At 40.6% G+C, this 16,451-nt stretch overlaps 1 protein-coding gene across 4 annotated transcripts in view; it reads right to left on the reverse strand.

Moving 5' to 3' along the window:
• Positions 1–8,686: 8,686 nt before the first annotated feature.
• pik3r3b (phosphoinositide-3-kinase, regulatory subunit 3b (gamma)) overlaps positions 8,687–16,451 on the reverse strand; it is a 211,258-nt gene continuing 203,493 nt past the window's right edge. For all 4 annotated transcript variants that reach the window (XM_051375751.1, XM_051375752.1, XM_051375754.1 and 1 more), the window contains one exon: positions 8,687–16,302. In XM_051375751.1, the coding sequence (XP_051231711.1) occupies positions 16,104–16,302 (199 nt within the window). In that variant the 3' untranslated portion in view covers positions 8,687–16,103. The remainder of the gene's footprint in view (positions 16,303–16,451) is intronic.

Consider the following 16,451-nt stretch of genomic DNA (forward strand, 5'->3'; position numbering starts at 1 on the left):
CAAATATTCTGTGTATGCATGCAACAGAAATGCACAGTGTGCGACTTCCACTAAAATACATGAGTCTTAAGTGTGTGCATGTTGTGTGTAGCTGCATATATACATGAATTCCCCCGGGTGTGTGTATTCTGCTTAGTGTGCAGTTCTGCATTGTAACCTCCTCTTCCTCCATTGTTTTCTTCTTCATCCGATCCCCCGTTTTCTATTCCCCCCCCGCCGGCCTGGTGCCCTCCCTGGCAATGCCCGCTGATTCAGACCTCATCACGACTGATTAGCAGGGTGGTAAATATTCGCTGGGCTGCGCCCGGGGTTGGCACGGCGGCCAGCTGCAAACTCATTATCACTTTATTATTCTCTGTGTCTGCCTCTAATTTATTCCCCTGCCGCCGCCACAGTGCTCAGTGCCTGCCTGCTGTGCCTCGAGAGCACGCCCGGACCTCCTCCTCTACCTCCCCTTAATTCTCCCCTCGGCTGTGGGAAGAGGAGGTGGGCTGGGAAGTGTTGAGTGAGAGATGGAGGGACGGGTGGAGGTGCAGGCAGAGCAGGAGCTCATTACGGTGATGCTGATTTGGGAGAAGGGGAGTCAGCCTGCTGGCAGACGGTGACCCTGGAAGCCAGTTTGTGCAGCAGTGTTTGAGCTTTCATGGCGTCTGCTGGAGAACGCAGACAGAATATTTGTCATTTGGAGTCCATCAGCGACGGTGCAGCCGCCATCAACAGGTCAATCTGTTTCCACACAGCGTAGCAACCACAGAGACAATCAGGCTGATTATAGTTCAGTTATTTCATTAATAAATTACCATCTGTCAGTGTCAATTATCTTTCAATCAATTTGAATAAAAATAATGCAAAATGGCATCAAATAGCTTTATTATTTTCAATAACTGATGTCAGCTGTGCTCTGAATCTACTGTACAGTGATTATTCAATCAGAGCGGCCAACCGATGTTCGTTTAGAACAGCGACTACTGACTACAAAGGGAACACATTTAATGGAATATGACACGTTTTCTTTGTTTTGGAAATAAAAATGGCCCATTTTTATATATGGTTGTTTCCTGATGGTGTCTATATCTGTTGGCAGGTTTGGGAGCTTACTTTAATAATGTAATCAGTACACTTACTAATTACTAAAAATGTAGTCAATAACCTAATCCAAGGCTCACAATATTAAAGTTACTTGATTACTTTCTGTTACTTTTGGATTGTTTTGATACCAAATATGCGACTAAGCATCAGGAAGTAAACCTCGATAAGACAACAGAACAACATAACAATAGAAAAGAAAATAGAAACCAACATTTTAGCATCATAAATATGTCCTCTATTAGATATATATTTAATCCTTTTCACAGAGGCTTATGATTACACTGTGCTGTAGTGTAGCTCGATTTGAAATTGTAATCCGGCGGCTTTACAACATCTTTAAACGTTATCTTTATTGTTTGGCTACCAGAGACCCCCCCCTAGTGGCAGAAATCACATATTCAGCCGGTTTGGGAGGAAACTGCCCTCCTGGTTTTTCTTCTCAGCAGTTGCAGGAAGTGGAGGTCAGGCTCTCGGTATTTGTTTCTGGGAATTTAAGGGTTTAAGCAACCCGGTGGGATCTTAAATTCTGCAGTAAAACAAACACATTTTAGGGATTATAGGACGTTTAGTCAGAGTATGTTTCCAGCAGGACTCTGTGAAACAAGATTGAGAGAAATAAAACAGTAACTCTTGAGTGAATCATTTTCTAAAAGAGGGAATAAAGTTTGGTTGATTGTGTTTATAGTTGATTTTTGGAGGAATATCCTGTTAGGAACTCAAATGAATGTATGTGTATATGTTCTTACAAGGTCAGTTAAAAGATTTTGCTTTCATAACGTCTTCTTTCAGACTGATGGAAATAAGGTTAGTCAGCATTAGATAACGACTCATTTGCATATTCAAACATAAATTATTAGAAAACGTGCAATACAAAAAATAATTGTCTTAATGTGAGTAATCAACTAGGGAAGTCTCATGCTGATATTGATTAGTTAATTTTTCACCTGATTCACCTGTAGTAAATTTCACAATACGAATCTTTTAAAGAGTTTTTTCTGAAACACTGAGCCAGACATTTCTACTTCAGCAGCTCTTACAGACACCAAACCTTTCAGTTTTATTCCTGTCTATATTCTGAAGGTTCCTAAAAACAGCACAAATGTATGTTGTTGTTTCTTTTTGCTTTTGGCCGTATAGTCTGATTTATGGTGTGAAATGAAAATAGATATCAACAATTCTATCTGTAAAACCCTGAATATGTTATACAAAGTGAAAGTTCAGACTTCAGTTCAGCATAGCATTTTTAATCACATAATGCCTTTATTACATTTGCATATTTAAACAAATAAAATTCAGAAAACAGAAAAAATTATTGCCTTAATGTGAGTAATCTGGTTTCCATTAATTAAAATGTTTTACCTTATGAACATTATTCAAACGTGAGGCAGTAAAACAGTGCTAAAGATGCAAATACAACATTATCATAAAATATCTTCTATTGAAACATTAATGTAATTGAGACCTGACGTTGATTTATGTTTGATTTAACATACGTTTCGTCCTCCTGAAACCAACCCTTTGCCTTTTAATGCTATACATTTATATATTAACTGGCTTGACATTTCTGAGCAAAGTGCAAAGCACTAATTAAAGAGTCCCATTAGGATGAGAGCGTGTTAATTAACAGCTCCTTTAAACACCAACATTTGGCACTCAGCAGTCAACCTGAGAGGAAAACGTCGACTCAGGGCGGTTATTTACTGCGAGGAAGGAAAGGTTTCAGCAGGAATAATTAAACCTTTAAAGGAGAGTGCTCGGGTTAAATAGAGTTATTTTGGGTGTTTGTCGTAGTAAAAGTCTTCTAATAAAAGCAGGGTCCCTATTAGGGGCAGGTCTCCTTTACTAGCCTGGTGTGGCTGCAGGTTTAGAGGCCTGTTCTGGATTTTCTAGAAATGAACTGGATGTATAAAACCTCTCGCCTGCTGGACTTGTCTACCCGAAAGCTGAATGTAAATTGATGAGTCGTGTTTGTTGTATAATCATTTGACAGATTATTTCATACTTTAACAAGTTTTCAATATGGAGGCAAATCAGGTCGAAAGTGTCAGTAACAACGAAGATTTGTATTTTCTGTCACAGGGCTGTTGTTTACCACGTTATCTATTTTATGTCCTTTTGTCTGAATTTAACTTGGACAAATAAATAAATGAGCAAATAAAATAATATGATTTTTAATATTAAATGAAGTAATATCATAAAAAACAAAAAATCCTTAAAACGAATTAAATTAGCTATTTTTACACTTTATATTGTTTTAACTGTTTTACTGTTCGAACTGTTGTTGTAAAACGCTAATAATAAAATTATTTTAAATTATTTGCTAAAATAAACGACATAATGTGTTTACACATTAATGAGGACATTATCAGACATTTTTTTTTATAAAAAATTAAAAGTTTAAACTGCTGTAACGTCTGTTCAAAGTCAAATGAAACCAAAGTTGTACATTTGTAATAAACAGCGTCTGGTATTGATAAAGCTCCTCTGAGTTATTGATGACAACAATGATCTTATAAAATGAGGTTGATCTGAACTCTACAAACTGCTGTTTGTGTCGCTCTGAATATTCGGTATTGTATATTTGATTAAATTTAAGTGCCTGCTATGAACCTGATGCTGATCTTTAATGACTGAATCTGTGCATCTTCATCTCAACGAAGATCACGAGCTCACAGATGGAGAATCTGTGTCCATACGTTGAGCCCGAGTCTTCCTCATTAAGCTCTATTGTTCTCCGCCAGCTGTCCCAGTCCAGATCTGTAGATTAAAGTCATTAATCTTGTCAAACAACATACCTGCAGATATCTCATTGTCGTGACGCTGCAGATGAGTGTCTGCGACAGGCGGCGGATCCCTCTGAAGCCCTGATAAAGCTCTGTTAATTGATATGCTAATTGGATGTGTGTCGTGGTTGCTGTATGATCAATGTAGGATGAGCCCGAACGAAGCAATTAACTCCTGTGATGGTGCAGAGAACAAAAGACTTGTGTCTTTGTGTGTGTGGAGTTACTTGGACGCGTGCCGGGCTTTGGTGGCGATGGCCAGTTGTACACGATGGGAAAATACCTGCCTCTCTGTTTGACTTCTGGTCCTGAGGTAGCATTTAGAGAACTCTCACCCTAAAGCATACCCTGCTTTCTGGTCTGTTTTACTCTAAATGGGACCATCAGTTACTAAATGAACATCATGCTGTATGGAAGAAGACTGAAACCAGAGACTGAGACCAGAAACTCATCAGGAAGCTGTTTACTGAGCTCATAAATTAGAAGTCGGCTCATTTCTCCATAATACTGTATGGTATCAGTGTTTTTGCAGCCAGTGGAGCTCCCCCTGCTGGCTGTTACACAGAATGCAGGTTTAAGACACTTAAATCATATTCGATCGCCCTTTTGCGGAGGTGTTTTTGAAGCTGCTGTGCCTGTAGTGATACATCTTTATTGCGATCGGACCCTAAAAGGACCAGACTTGTCTGTGTGAGGAATCGTACTCATTTCTTCTGATTGGCCAATTAGCCGACCTTAAGAAAGCCTGTTGAGGCGGTTGCTGCGCCCAGTGCTTGTCACTGGTCTGGAGGTATAAAGAGAACTGGATACAGCGTTGGAGACTGCAAAGAAATGACCAAGATGAACGCTTTCTGACTTCTGGTTTAGCTCCCATTAAGTTGAATTCAGAATGTTATCGGACTGAATGGATCACAGCTGATGGGTTGACTTTGAGATCTATACAACTTCTAAGTATATAGAATCTGTTGGTACCTTTTATGGATTCATGGATTCAGACTCGCTGACAGGCTGCAGTTAGTTGTCCCTGTTTGCACTGCAGCTTCATTATTTCCTGCTGTCACTGTCGGCTCCTCGTACGACGCTCACAGTTTACTGTCAGCAGGTTGATGTGAATCTGACATCCTGTATTCAGAGTGCGCTCTGCGGGCCAAACACCGTTCATCTTTCGTCCCAGTGCTTCAGATCGGTTCCCAAAGTCAGCTTTATTTCATAATTTATTAATTTAATTAAACGAGAGAAAATTATGCTTACAACTAATTACTTATTTCTGCTACAGAGGTTTTATTTCCCTACAGGAGGCGCTGCAGATATACGACTTATTTAAAACCAAATATAATTTTGTTACCCGCCTTTCTGGCTCCTTCTACTTCATTCATTGCTGTAATTTCCTGTATTCATTATTCATTGACCATCGCTCCCAGCGGGACGAGGCCGCCTGGTTGTGAGTCCTCGTGCTTAAAAGTGGGAACGTCCTCCTTCCTCCAGTGTCAGGATTCATCTTTTTTAGTTGAACTCTTGTGCTCTGTGCTCTTGTTAATTCCCAGCACAGTTAAGACGGGATCAGGTTCGATGTGGGTGTCGAGTAGATTCACGTTCTAGATGTTGACACTGCGAGGTCAGGAAGTGTAGTGACATTGTAAAGTTAGTTTGAGTAAAAGTTCTCCGTCAGTTTCACCCAGAACTTCTTCCCAGAATCCATCGATCAGCACAGTACAATAATGTCTTTTTTTTTTTGACACAACCTTTATATTTCATCCAGCATTACGCAGGTGTTCAGGGGTTTGTACCTGCACCTCATTTCAGGTTCTGATTATCTCATGACCTCTGAGATAACGATAGTGGAGATTAAGATGCATTTGGATGGAAAGACGACTGTCCTTTAAAGAAGCTGACATACAATTTGAATAAAACATCAACTTTTAGAGGCTTAAAGAATCTTTTTATTCAGTTTTGCAGATTTTGATATCATCTCCTCATGTGAGATATATCTTCTATTTTTATAAAATGTTGTTATATTTTATCACAAATCACAACAGGAATATGAAATACAAGCTGTGGTGTATTCACTGCCTTTGCTCCGGGCTCTGCAAACTCTATAAGGTGTAATTTAACACATCCAACCTACAGTTCTTAATCTCTTCACAGACTCACTGGTGAATCCTTTACATGGTGAGAAGGAGATGAAATGTCTCAGTCGAGTTTTATCCTCAAAAAACATAAAAATCCTCCAGCTTTACCCCCGAAGAGGAGATGATGGGAGCACATATTCCCACTGGATGCCGGCTCATTAGAAACTCTGAATCCTCGTTTTGCTCATTAGAGAGAGATGAGGTCCCCACCAAACCTCAGAGCCTTTTACCCCCCCTTCAACCAGCCGGTCCTCAACCAGTCAGTTCGGGCAAGTACAGACTCTCTCACACAAACTTCTACATCTGGATGAAGGACTGCTGAGGCCTCATTGAAGTCTGGCTCACTAGGGGCTCAGCGTAGGATCGATTACAGGGTCGCAGTAGACCAGTTCCAGACCTCTTCCAGACCAGTTTTCACTTATGCAACAGGCTGACATGTCTGCAGCCTTTTATTTATTTCAGATTCATTATGGTGTAAACTTCTGTCTGTTTGTTTGCATTTTGGAAGAGGTGTGAAATTTCAGTCCGATCTTGTTTGTGTTCATCAGGGCTGAAGAAATCCAGCATGAACCTGAGAATGAGTCAAAGACACGGTGAGGGGGGAATACCACGCTGGAAAACAAAAGAAAGACTTGAAAGACCTGGAAGACCTTGATTAAAATGACCAACTACCTTAATAACAATCTGTGTTCTCCTGGTTTATGCTTACATAATATAAAAACGCTGGTGGTTTGTAATTTCTGCGTGCAAACAGCCGGTTATTAATGATCAAATCGACACTGTTTTGTATTTCTAATTAATTTCAAACAGACAAAACCGTAGTAAAATCCAGGTTTTTGCTGTTAATTCTCACTATATGTGTGTATAAGCAGGTCTATTTAATGAATTCAGTATTCTGTATGTATTGTGTGTGTGTGTGTGTGTGTGTGTGAGAGAGAGAGAGAGAGAGAGTGTGTGTGTGTGTGTGTGTGTGTGTGTGTGTGTATTCTATAGAGATCTAGATCTATGATACGACAGCCACAGTATTGTGTGTGTGTGATTTGATTGGCAGATGTCACACACGTCTGTCAGCGAGGAAACATAAGAAAGAGGAACAGTTAAATCGCAGTTATTCATGCCCTGCTGCTCTGTTTAATGTCTCGCCGAGATCTAATTACAGCCGCTCTGAATCTCGCTCCGCGCTTTTAATTAACACGCCCCAAAAAAAAAAAAAAAAGGGAAATGGAGCAAAAATTTAAAATTAATTGAATGTGGAATTTGTAATTCAAAGTGCGAGCAGGAGAGGAGATCAAATACGAGTCCGTACTTTTAAGAGTTGGCTCCCGTGGGGGGTTTCCCACCCTGTGTTTCAAGGTTTGGGTGTGTGTGTGTGTGTGTGTGTTGCGACCCGCTGAGGGGGGCCGCGGCCTCCGTTTTCAGGACGAGGCGTCAGAATTAAGCTTTATATAGAGCGGGATAATGATGTGGATGCTTGCTGGGAGAAAGAGTGTTTTAATAAGCGAGGGGCTGGCAGAGGGGGCCACTCTCAAGGCTGCAGCCGTGTGGATTAATGCGGCAGGCAGGATCATTTATAGACGAATCACTCAGGCTCACACGCTATTGATTTCACCCGACGGGTTCACTGATAAACACACACACACACACACACACACACACACGGAAAGGTAAAGGACTTTATTCCATTCAGCTTGTTTTTTTACCAGATAAAGTTAGTTTCTGTAATTGTTTCGTAGGTAGAGTGAAAGAAAAATACTATAAATTCTACATAAAATACAGTTTTTGTCATATTTAACATGAATAGAAGAGTCACAACCATCAATAGAAACAGTTGTCAAATGAAAAAGTGATGCTTATATTTTCATTTAAAGGTGAAATGAAGAATGTCATTTTAAGATCACATCCTCATTTAATTGAACAATTTGTGCCAAAAAATGTACAAAAAACTTGATTTCTTTGTATTTTTTTATATCAGAGATGACGACAGCAGTACCGAGGTGTTTTATGGAGAGGATGATGGACTTAAAAGGCTAAAAGAAGCTAACTGTTGCTAACTGTTAGCCCTCGCAGCTAGCGTAACACACATTCAGTGCTGTTGGCTACAGCGACAGGTCCCTCCCTCACTATATATAAGGAAATATACAGGCGCAAACAGCTCTCTGATTTCTGTTTCATGTGGACTTTAAATGTCATTTTTTTTGCTTTATTTGACAGCACAGAAGAGGGACAGCAATGGGCCACAGGCTGGACTCGAACCCAGGCCACTGCGGTAAGGACTCAGCCTCGATACTACTATACTATACTACTACTCTGATGCCCATCATAGAGTAATATTATGCAAGTTTAAGTTTTTGGACACAGTTGGAATAAGGAATACTTAAATCAAAATGTATAATTATGTAACTGTCTCACTCGTCTTTGCAAAAAACATAAATATTTATTGTTTGCGATTAAATTAGCTTGTGTTTCTTCACCTTGTCCTTTGTGGGCTACTGTAGAAACATGGCGGTTCAACATGGTGGACTCCGGCTGCACCAGTTGTGATGTTTTTATGGTGAAACAGTTGAGCCAGGGGTAGGATCAGCACCCTAGAGGGCACTTTATCATGTATAGTACTATAATATAATAATATATAGGCTATGAACTGTGCAGGCAAAGGTTTCAAAATAAAATCCAGACAGTCAAATGTTTGTATTTGAACAAAATATTTTCTTTTATTCTGCAAGAGAACTGAATATGGTGGAGCTCCACTGATAAACGTACATGAGTTCAGCTCATAAACAAACGGAGAATCTACAACCAACAAACTATTGCAACCGATACAAGAAAGTAAAGTGAATCGTGATGGGCCAAAACCATTTCAAAGAGAGAATACCAAGAGAAGCCGGTAGCAGGTATGGCAGAGGGCAACACTGAGAAAGAGACCAGTTACAGTCCAGCAGCCTTCGTTTGTTACTCGGCGGTCAAACACTTAGAACAGTTGATCAATCAGAGGGTAGTCGGATCAGATTCAAAAGTCCCGTCATTTCAGTCAGCTTTAGCTATCTAATCTACATTAATCCTAGATAGCTAATTAGCTTGTGTTCATAACTTGAGCAATCAGATGTAACTTGGCAGCTAACGATTGATGTAGATTAGCTAGGTAGTGTTTTGTTAACATTAGCTATATATAGTTCAAAATTTGGTTGCCTTTTCAACATAGATTAGCCTATCATGTAGGATTTCTAAGTACAGGAAACAAATGAGTTCACTGAGGCTTGCTCAGCTGTTTTGGAGTAGTCCAAAAAGGGGCGGGGCTTCAGATGGGTCAATTGTGTCACCAAATTTGTGCCGTTAACCAACAGCAAACTGTCTTACCATCTGACCTCTGAGGTGGTGATCAGACTGAAGAGTCAAAAATATAGTTTTGTTGAAATGTTTAATCGCACCGTTGCACTAAGACAACATTAGCTTCAGTTTACAGACCATAATATCTACAGTAATGGTCGTCTTTCTCAGCATTTCGTTGTTAAAGCATTAAACAACTGACACAAAAAGGACTGGAACTTGTTTCAGCTGTAAGCAGTGATGTTAAACTTGCTATATTAAATTCAGATCTGAATACACCATAAACAGACAAATAACAGTTGTTTTCCAAAGACATCTTTTTTACCATTTTTCTTTTATACACAAAAAACAACAGTCAAGAGTACCAAATATGCATGCTGGATCTGTACGTATGTCAAAAAGGGGGTAAAAGAGGGTAAAAGGCGGGGAGAGGGGCGGGAAGGGCGGGGTGTCATATACACTTTTTTTTTAAAATCTTTTTTTTTAAGTTCGTTTTTTTAAAAGTTCTTTATTTTCATATATATATATAAGAAGCTGTTACTCCTCAAAGCTGTGCTGGGTACTGTGATCAGATAAGCAGTGGTAAGAACACAACACGACTCCTCGGTGAGAATCACAAACATATTCAAACCTGGCTGCAAATAAAACTTTGCAGAACTGCTTGAGGGTGAGTAGTAGTATTTGTAGTAATAATAGTAGTAATAGTAGTAGAGGAACAACAGACAGTTGCTATTTTAACAGTCCTGGGGTGGTTGTGAGTATAAACACTCAGAAAGATAAGGTAACAGCAGGCTTATTGTACCTTTTTGTTACAGCGACTGCACCTTTTTGTTAGACTCAAAATGTACCTTTTTTTGTTTTCTAAGAGGTGAACCTTCGCCTGTTTCCTGGAGTTATTTAGAGTTAGAGTTTTCCAAAGTGAAAACTCTACTAAACAGTCTGTAAAAGTAAACTTGACAAAACAGATATTTTGGTTTGTCCCAATAACCCTTCCTTTAAACTACTGCTTCTTCTTTCCACCTGGTACTACTACGAGCGAAAAACCCTGCCCATTCAAGAAAACACCTGGACTGTGTTATGGGGGTCGACGCACCTGAGGGAAAACATGTGCCCCTCCATCACGAACCCCCTCGCTGACAGAAAAGGGAATATTGCATGTTGTGGTGGAGTGAGACATGAAGGGAAATCACCCTGCAGAAATCTGTCAAGTGTAAAACAATCATGAAACGTGTTAAAAAAAGGCCCAGTTGGCCTTCCGTACCTGCTGCAGAATTCGGACAGGATGAGATTTTAAAATGCTAAATCAAATCAAGTTACATTAAACTACAAATCTTGCACAATTACAAGGTAATAACTTGTAGATTTTGTGTTTTTGGGACATTAAATGAAGCCCAGAAGTCCTGAAAAAGGAGATATTATATTTAAAATGTGAAAATCCACGTTCCACAGATTTCTGCAGAACATTTTCAACCAAGAAATAGAAAACCTTCAAACTTTCAAACTCCAGCTATGGTCATCATGTGCAACTATATATATATATATATATATATATATATATATATATATATATATATATGGAGTAGCGCGGGTGAGAAAAAAGCTGTGACTTTTGGTAGTTTTCTTTCAAATCCTCAACAGAAGTCAGTTTATATCAAACAGCACATAAACTGAAGAGTGCAGATCGAGTTAAATCTGATTGATTTTACCACGGGGGGGGAAGGAGGGGGGGACATCATCATCATCATCGAACGAGGACTTTAAAAGACGGATTCTTCCTGACGTGCCGCATAAGTACCTGCGTGAACACAGATCGACCAACTGTTCGCTGTACGGGACGCTCATTCACACGAAGGCAATGGAGATCAAAACATCACTGAAACCTTTCCAATGATCGACAACTGAAGGATCAACAAGAACTGAAATCTTTGGTCTAAATGTTTTGGGGGCAGTGGTTTGGGAGGTGGAGGTGGGAGGGGGAACAAAAACAGTTGACTCAAAACAACCCTTCAAACTGTAATATCTTTCAGCTTTATATATACGATAGATACATCTCTGTGTAAGTGTGAGTCATGACGCAGACATCACAGGTAAATATTAACACGAGTCTCTTGTAGATGATAAATGTGTGCAATTTTTCAGACAAAGCCCTCTGTGAAGGAAAAGATCCGAACATATCTCTGAGAAAAAGTTTCAAAAAAGCGCCTCCTTCCCTCCTAAAAGTAGCTCTACGTTTTTGCCTGTAACGAATACTGTACATCTGTCATAAAACTCTTAAAAACCCCCGGCCCTGCTCGCTGTAAAACAAAAGGGAACTCTTCGTTTTTTGTTTGTTTTTTTCTTTAATAAATGTATAATTTTCATATAAAGACATTCAACAGTGAGCAATGCAATATAGTTCAAGTAATAGAGTTTTTTTTGAGTTCCCCCTATTTCGAAAAAAACCCAAAAAACAATAAGTCAGCTGATAAAATGAAATAAAATCCTTCGGACTGTGTGGCGATGGAGGGGAAGGCGAATGATGCTGCGTCTAAGCTACGCGAAGCCATGAGGGACAAAACTCTTGAAGTGAGGACACTACAAAAGTTGAAAAGTCATGTGGGGGTGGGGGGGTGGGGGGGGTGGTATCTAGCTTAATCGACTGAGAGTGATTTTAAGTATCGATGCAGAAAAAACCCTGATTTATTTCTTTATTTTTTCTTCAAATCGCTGGCTTTGTTGTGTGGTAGTTTCTACGGTAAACTTGAAACACCTGAGGGTTTAATGACCGTCATGAAGGAGACGTTGAAAAGTCTGGCGAATTGAACGGGCCTGCGTTTCCGGTAGCACCTGGAGAGTTAGGATCGTTTCTGAACGCGACTGCGGTGCTTTTTAAAGAAAGAAAGGAGAAACAAATAAAATAACCCAGCTTCGGATCCGGACCGATCCTTTTTTTTTTTGTACATTCAAGATTATATCTTTAAACCCCGCCTTGGTGTCCCCCGTTAGTCCGAGAGAGGTCAAAGACCGTCGTCACAGGTGGATGCCGACAGATACAAAAAAAGGGCTGTGTCCCAATTCAGAAGCAGAATATATATGTGAAAAATCTTACTAAATTCACCCTGAAAGATCAAGTTAATACTTGTAGCCGCAGTTTGTGCGACCCGTCGAAAAGGCAAGAGAAACTGCAGAAACATCCTGCAGAGGAAAGCAAACAAAGGATCTCCTGAATCCTGGATGAGCTTTTGTGTTTCTGACATTTCTACATGTCATACTGAGCTCAAACTTAGAAGCAAATTGAGTTTTCTTCCACAAAAGACCAAAAGAAAAAGGTCAAATTTCTCGTCTGAATTCGAAAGCGAGCCCCTGAAATGAGACACAGCAAACATCTCGCCACTGTTCCGACCAGCTGTGCGGACACAGTCTATCCCGTTTCTTTCTTTACTGTTTTTAGCTGAACTGGGATTTAAAAGAGGGACAACTGGGGGGCTGGCAGTCGGCTTCAAGCTAAATCCAATTTGGCCTGTCCTCAAAAGCAATTAGTGACCTTTGGGTTGCAGCTCTCTCAGATACACAACTGGCTGCAGGCTGCATTAACAATTTACTCTTTAATGCACTAATTTGCATTTAACTTTTTGTTTTGAGGGACTCCGTCTGGATGCCATCGTACAATAAAAACCTTGAAGGAAGTCACAGTAAGTACTTCTTTTATGCAGATATCCCTGGAACTTTATTACCATTAACGATATTTAAACCTCGTTTTTAATGATGCTCCAACAGATTTTATTTCAGAGATGCTCCTGTTGCCAATTTTGCTTCTTTAAATGCATAAAAATTAGATAAATAAGATTTTTGCATTTTTGTTTGTAGAATTGTCAGAAATTTACTGAAATAGTTTCACATCTTTCTGACGTTAAACAGGCCAAACTGGATTTCGCTCTGGGACGAACTGATTCAGTCTCTGGTAAAATACAGGAGACCGGGTACTTTCAATGGCTTTCAACTCCACGAAACCTTGTGAGCGGACAATCTCGAAAGCCGGGGGGGCTGATACACTGTCGGGGTGTTGAGGAGGACATTGAGACGGGGGCATAGATAAACACATGGTGGGTACAACCAATGTTGTATCATTCACTCGCAATGACTCCTCAAACAATGGCCCTCTTCCTACAACCTGATACACCTTCAAACGTACCTCTGTGTGTGCGTGTGTGTGTGTGTGTGGACCGTACACTCTGATGGCGCCTTGTCAAATTGCGAAAAACACCACAGACGACAGAGTGAGGAGAGGTGCTTTGTCTGACTTTGTAACCAGCATCGTTTTAGGGTTTTTTGGGTAGACGCCCTCTCAAACGTTATCCTGTAAAAAAAAAAAAAAAAAAATCCGGGCGTGTCTCAGTTCGGGAATCTCCCCGAGCGAGCAGCCAATGGTTGAGCGGCATCTTCAGCCAATCGGTAATCGGTAAGGAAGAATAGAAGCGACTTGGTTTTGTTTTTCTCTTTCAGTTTGTCAAGATATTTTTTATTGTGTGATGGTGTCACTGGTTATAAAGTCAAGCACCGGCAAGAAGTGTTGAATTCAAACAAAAATAATTAATAAAGAGGAAACTGAAGGAATCTGACAATCAAAAAGTTTCACTCCAAAAGCTTCACTGTGCACTTTGATTATCTCTTGGACCTTAGTGCATCTCAAACTCTCTCTCTCTCTCTCTCTCTCTCTCTCCCTCTGCGTGACTGCTGAACTACACAACGCTAGATTGCACGTTCTTTCAAGTTTTCAGTATTTTCTTCTAAAGCCTGTGTCTTCAGCTCGGGGACGTGGCCTCCGTCTACCTGCTCTCCGTGTTACACATTAAAACATTTTAATCAAAAGCTTATTATTTCTGAAAACAAAACAAAAACACAAGAACAGTCCCAGTTTTTCAACCCACAGCCATATATTCAACGTATCGCTCGCTCGCTTTTTATAAACCACACATAAAATGGGTTTCAGGTTCAATGGTCAGACTGGTTTGTATTTTTCCTTCATGCTTTCCTTTCAAAAGGATGATTTTGGTGAAACTGACCATCTGTAAAAACCTTTTCTTGTCTGGTTTAAGTTTAACATTTGTGACCTCAGCGCTCTGTACGTTGTTCTGTGATTTGGGTCACTTAACGCTCCATATTTTATAGTTTTTAAATCCAATATTTCAGCCGAGTCTGCGGCATTAGAAAGCGACCTCTGCAGATGCCAGAAAACAGGGTGATGTTTTGGCTCGGGCTGCAACTAAAGCAGCGTTTCCACAAAAAGAAATTAAGTTCCAGCGACATTATTTAACCCTTAAAATGGGCTTTGGGGTTGGGGCTTGCAGTGCCAAACATTTCCAATTGGTTGAGTTTTCACTGCATTTTATTTCAGCTGCAAACCATTTTCATTTGGGTTCATTTTGCTTCAGCATTGAGTTACAGAAGAAAGCGTGTAGAGTTGTGCAAAAACTGCATGAGAAATCACTTTCTGTATGTTAGCGAAGTAATTTGCCTACTTTGGGCAGAAGAAACCTTGTAGTTCCTGGAGCTAAATGTTCTGGGTGCTTTGGGTGGAAACGCAGCTTAACAAGACTCGACTGACTGCTTTAGTTTGGCTGGAGCAACATAGAGCCGCTGAGGTCACAGATGGGACTTTGTTTAAGTGCTTCTTACTCGGCCGTCTGTATTCACAGACGGTCCTGGTGGTTCTGTCTACGTACCATTTGGTTTTCCAAAGAAAGAAAGAAAAAAAAAAAGGCTATTTGGTGCACAAGCACGTGGCCCCAAAACTCGGTTTTATGTGTGGTCTCAAACACACCATTCGCTTTTGCTTTTCCTTCACTCCGTTCACAAAAAGAAAGAAAGAAAAACCAACTAACACACTAGCTGACTCTTTCCCCTCCCTCTCCAACTTTGGTCTCTGGTTCTGATCTGTGACATTGCCATTTAGCAAAACAACTATGTTCCAGCAAAGCAAAAATAACAAAAAACCCATCTACAGTTAGTATAAAAGCAAGCCTTTAGTCCTTCTCTCAAGACTACAAAACTGGTTTGTGCCCCCCTCCCTTCCCCTCGACTCCCGCCCTCTCCCACCCCCTTTAACCCTTCAGCAGCAGTCTACATGGAGGAACGCTTCATAAAAACAACAAGCGTCCGTTGTCTCGTTATGCTACATTATTTTTGCTTTTCGTACGGAGAGGGACAGAGAACAGACACTTGACATCATCTCCTCTTGCATTTACCACAAACAAAGTAAAAACAGAAGGAAACATGAAAACGACTCCAGAAACAATAATAGAATCATCTGAGGTGGAAAATATAATAACGGGAAACAAAAGAAAGGATCTAAAATGGGAATGTTTAGTTGTCGTCTTCGTCGTCATTCGTGTTGGGTTTTTTTTTTTTGAGTTTCTGGTAAAAAGTCTGAGCTGGAGTTTAGGTAGCAGCGGGGTCAACCTGAAACTCTGAAGTCTCCTACTCCGTTTCCTTCCTTCCTTTCCTTCAGTCATGTTTTTTTTTTTCACATTCACAAACATTTAAAACTTCCTTGTGCAAATCAAGCAGTCTTTAGAAAGAATGCCCTCCGAAATTGTTCTTGTAAAAATATATAACTCCAAGGTGGCTGACGTGTGTGTTGCAGCAAGTGTTTCTATCTGTATCGGGTCTGGTGTTGGGGGTTGCTTTGTATTTCAACCAATCCCCTCCCCTCATCCTCCCATCCTTCACTCTGCCTTCCCCTCAGAGAGGTGGGGTTGGTTTGTTGTCTATGTGTGTGGGGGGGGTGGGTGTAGGGGGTTCATCTGCGTCCGGAGGGCATCTGTGCGTAGACGGGGTATGCGAGGCGCACGTTGAGCGAGTCGTTGTGCTGCACCAGGGAGGTCTGGTGGTAGTGGAGCACCAGGTCCTTCAGGCTGCTGTACAGGTTGTAGGGCTCTGCGAAGCCGAAGCCGCGCGGCGTGCTGTAGATGACGCAGTGCTTCACCTCGCCTTCGACGCTGAGGACACACAGAGAGGACACAGTCAATAAAACTGGCTTTAATGATCATGTTTGTGTCTTTGGAAAGTGTTTGAATGTTGTGTGTGCAGTTTGACTCTAGGAGGATGTTTTTACATTCATCTGCTGAAAGTGGAAAGTTTCTCTGAG

The sequence above is a fragment of the Dicentrarchus labrax genome, unplaced genomic scaffold (assembly GCF_905237075.1).
Source record: "Dicentrarchus labrax unplaced genomic scaffold, dlabrax2021, whole genome shotgun sequence".
NCBI classification, from domain to species: Eukaryota; Metazoa; Chordata; class Actinopteri; family Moronidae; genus Dicentrarchus; species Dicentrarchus labrax.